The sequence below is a fragment of the Corylus avellana genome, chromosome ca1 (assembly GCF_901000735.1).
Source record: "Corylus avellana chromosome ca1, CavTom2PMs-1.0".
Classification (NCBI taxonomy): domain Eukaryota; kingdom Viridiplantae; phylum Streptophyta; class Magnoliopsida; order Fagales; family Betulaceae; genus Corylus; species Corylus avellana.
This window is the reverse complement of record NC_081541.1, coordinates 34,227,728-34,231,837: the sequence shown is the minus strand read 5'-3', so window position 1 is coordinate 34,231,837 and position 4,110 is coordinate 34,227,728. Positions and strand designations below refer to the sequence as shown.

General features: G+C 36.0%; 1 protein-coding gene across 1 annotated transcript in view; it reads left to right on the top strand.

Annotated features, from left to right (window-relative positions):
- The first annotated feature begins 371 nt into the window (after nucleotides 1-371).
- Nucleotides 372-4,110, top strand: part of LOC132170651 (receptor-like serine/threonine-protein kinase SD1-7) — a 5,724-nt gene continuing 1,985 nt past the window's right edge. The window contains exons 1-7 of the mRNA XM_059581713.1: nucleotides 372-1,744; nucleotides 1,854-1,955; nucleotides 2,051-2,262; nucleotides 2,369-2,579; nucleotides 2,663-2,900; nucleotides 2,999-3,146; nucleotides 3,254-3,560. Coding sequence (XP_059437696.1) covers nucleotides 430-1,744; nucleotides 1,854-1,955; nucleotides 2,051-2,262; nucleotides 2,369-2,579; nucleotides 2,663-2,900; nucleotides 2,999-3,146; nucleotides 3,254-3,560 — 2,533 coding nt within the window. The 5' untranslated portion in view covers nucleotides 372-429. The remainder of the gene's footprint in view (nucleotides 1,745-1,853; nucleotides 1,956-2,050; nucleotides 2,263-2,368; nucleotides 2,580-2,662; nucleotides 2,901-2,998; nucleotides 3,147-3,253; nucleotides 3,561-4,110) is intronic.

Here is a 4,110-nt window from a genome sequence, read left to right as displayed (position 1 = left end):
ATGCTAAAAGACAGGTAATAAACTTTTGTCAGCGCCGCGCTCAGATAAAAGCATTCATATGGTGACCAAAGTTTAACAAGTAGATAAAATACAATTTTTTTTTTTTTTTTTTTTGAGATGTAGATACTTTAAATTAAAAATAAAAAATAAAAGAAAAGAAACATAGTGGTAGAACAAAAAGAGATAACTAAAAAGAAATGGAAGATCTAAACTATAAAGCGTTGGTTTATGTTCGCTATTTGAAAATGTCTAATTTTTTTAGAGTTTATTTAGATTGAGTTTTTTTAGGGGTTGGAGTAGAATATATATATTTTAAAGGTTTTTGAAAGTGAACTTTGTGGCAAGAAAAGTCTTGGTTTTCTTGGTCACGCCCTTTTATGTCTTCTTCTATAATTACCAACTGAGGTACTGAAAGTTAGATAGGATCGGATGGGTAGCATGACGAGTAAGAAACCATGGCTCTTACTTGCTCTGCTTCTAATCATGTCTTATTACAGAGCTTGCTTCTCCATAGCTGCTGATACCCTTTCACCAGGTCACTCTCTTTCTCATTCAAAGAGAGAGACCATAGTATCTAAAGGTGGCACTTTTGAGCTGGGTTTCTTCAAACCAGGCACTTCATCAAAAATCTACCTGGGCATATGGTATAAAAGGTTTCATGAGGAAATTGTTTGGGTAGCAAATAGAGAAAACCCTTTGTCTTACCCATCTTCCTCAACACTTTACCTCTCAGAAAATGGCAATCTACTCCTTTTTGAAGGTTCCTCCAAGATCCCAGTTTGGTCAACAAATTTGACATTTCCCGGCTCAAATATAACTGAAGCAGTCCTTGGTGATGATGGAAATTTTGTTTTGAGAGGTAGATCGAACACGTCTTGTATATTTTGGGAGAGTTTCGACCATCCAACCGATACATGGCTGCCAGGTGCAAAGCTTGGGATCGATAAGGTTACTGGAAAACCACAGCAGCTCATTTCATGGAAAAATTCACAAGATCCCTCACCTGGTGTGTTCTCGCATGGGTTAGACCCAAATGGAAGCAATCAATTTTTCTCACAGTGGAACAGATCCCAAGTCTATTGGGGTTCTGGACTTTTAAATGTAACATCTCTCAGCTCGGCTTCTAAAACGAGCCTTATCTTCAACTACACTTTTGTGTCAAGTGAGAGATATTTTATTTTCTATCTTCTTAAACCTTCTACCCTTGCTAGATTACGACTTGACCAAACAGGACAGATTAGGACGCTGGTGTGGCTGTCTGGCGTTTCCATTTGGAGTATATATTGGTCTGGACCAACGAACCTATCTGATGTCTACGCTTTGTGTGGTGCATTTGGCGTGCTACAATACCCTGACAATTTCTCAAACCCTTGTGAGTGTCTAAAAGGTTTCAAACCATTTTCGATGGAAGACACCAGACTAAATGATTGGTCAGGCGGCTGTGTGAGGAAATCTCCTTTGCAATGTCAGAATAATACGCATGCTAATAGCAAAAAAGATTGGTTCATGAAGATACCAAACATGCGATTGCCTGTTTATTCGAAAGCATATTTGGCCTTGAATGCTAGCAGATGTGAATTGGCTTGCACGGAAAATTGTTTTTGCACAGCTTACGCTTATAATATGAGTGGGTGTATGATATGGGAAGGAGATCTCTTGAACTTACGTCAACTCTCACATGGTGGCAAGATTGGACAAGATATTTATCTCAGACTTGCTGCTGCTGAGTATCAAAATACCATAGGTGAAATGAAATCTACACTAATTTATGCCATCTTTCTCTTTGAACTAATATTTCATTAATTCTCTGTTATGATGGTTGAGCTAATGGTGATTCTTGTCATCATAATTAGGCAAAAAATGCAGGGTATGGGTAGTTGTGTTGGTTCCAGCAACAGGGCTTCTCTTATGCCTCTTCATTTGTTTTTCATGCAAAGGAAAACTCAAACACATAGGTAACTACGATGTCAACTCAATTGTTTTTCTTAGACCAATCACTCGATTCCAAGGCATAGTAACCAACTCTTATCTTAATTTCTATATCAAATAGGAAAGAAGGCTTCAAGCAGTAATCTACTATTATTTGATTTCGATACTGAACTCCATGCAATCAATGATGGAATGAACACCAACAATAATCTGAATAAACGAGAGCAAGATACTGAGTTACCACTATTCAGTTATAAGAGTGTATCAGCTGCAACCAATAATTTCTTAGCTGTGAATAAGCTTGGAGAAGGAGGCTATGGACCTGTTTACAAGGTACGTTACATTTTCCTGATGAATTTGATTTGAACACTATTAAGAAAACCGATATTAATGGTACACCTTCATGAAAGTTTAAAGAGTTTATGGTTCTCCTTCACAGGGGAAATTACTCAAAGGAAAGGAAATTGCAGTGAAGATGCTATCAAAAATATCTGGACAGGGAATTGAAGAGTTCAGAAATGAGACAATACTAATTGCAAAACTCCAGCACAGAAATCTTGTCAGACTCTTAGGTTGTTGTATCGAGCGAGAAGAAAAGATATTAATATATGAGTACATGCCCAATAAAAGTTTGGACTTCTACCTTTTCGGTGAGTGCATGTTTATCTTTCCTCTCATATGTTTCTAGGTTCTTAAGTACTAACTAATTTCCTTGATTGTACTATTTAAATAGATCCAACCAAGAAACTGATGTTAGGTTGGGAGACACGCATACGCATTATTGAAGGGATTGCTCAAGGGCTTCTTTATCTTCATCAATATTCAAGGTTACGAATTATACATAGAGATCTAAAACCAAGTAACATTCTCTTAGATAGTGAAATGAATCCAAAAATATCAGATTTTGGCATAGCTCGAATAGTTGGAGGCAATGAAACACAGGCAAACACAAACCGAATTGTTGGAACTTAGTAAGTATGCAACTCATTTTACATCTAATATTTTCAATTGCCAGTTAAATTCTTCTAGCAGGCTACTAACGAGTAGGGTACTAAATTTTGGAATCCAGTGGATACATGTCTCCCGAATATGCTATACAAGGTTTATACTCGATAAAGTCCGATGTTTTTAGTTTTGGAGTATTACTACTGGAGATTATAAGTGGCAAAAAGAATATTGGTTTCTATAACCATAGTTCACTTAGTCTTCTTATATATGTGAGTAGCCTTTATATCCTCTCAATTTCTTTATGTTTTTCGTTAGTCTTTAAATTGAAATGCTCTTAGTTTTCAGTAAAACTTACATTTATATGAAATGATACTAGGCTTGGGAGTTGTGGAGAGATGATCGAAGTTTGGAGTTGATCGATCCAACAATAGAGTATCCTTCTTCTAGTTCTATTATGTTGAGATTCATTAACATCGGCCTTCTTTGTGTCCAAGAAAGCCCAACTGATCGACCTACCATGCTTGATGTAGTCTTAATGATTAGCAATGAGCATGCACTTCTACCTACCCCTAAGCAACCATCGTTTACCTCATTCCAAAATATGATGGACACAAATTCAACATTTGACAATGTAGAAAATTACTCAAAGAATAGCGTAACTATTTCAACAATGGAAGCCCGATGACTGATTCCTATACCAAATAAAATAAATGTTGTAGAACCAACCTTTTTGTATAATTTGTATGCATATTGATATACTACATACTTGTCTCTAAATGTTGTCTTAGTTCACTCATATTTTAGTTTTGTTAAATATCTATCACCATAACATTCTTTAAAAAAAAAAAAAAAAAAAAAAAAACCAATAGTATAACCAAATCATCGTGTGTTGTGTGCAACCAATCTTTTTAGGTGGGATTGGCTAGGGCTTGCTGTGGTTTTATTCTAAGGTGTGTGTTGCTAATTTTTGTTAAAATACTTGAGTGTGTTCCTATAGATTCCCATTAACGCATCCAAATGGTATCTTTTGGCCTTTTGGCCAATTTTGTAAGAGGAATTTCTTTTGTCTCTATTGGTTTCTGGTTTTTCTTTTTTTCTTTTTGGATGAATATATATACTTGTGTGGGTGCATGTACATGTATCCACTGTCTGACATGGAGTGCAATGAAAACACTGCTTACTTGAGAAAGCACTATCAAACCATGGGATATTTCTTCCTATCAAGAGGAATAT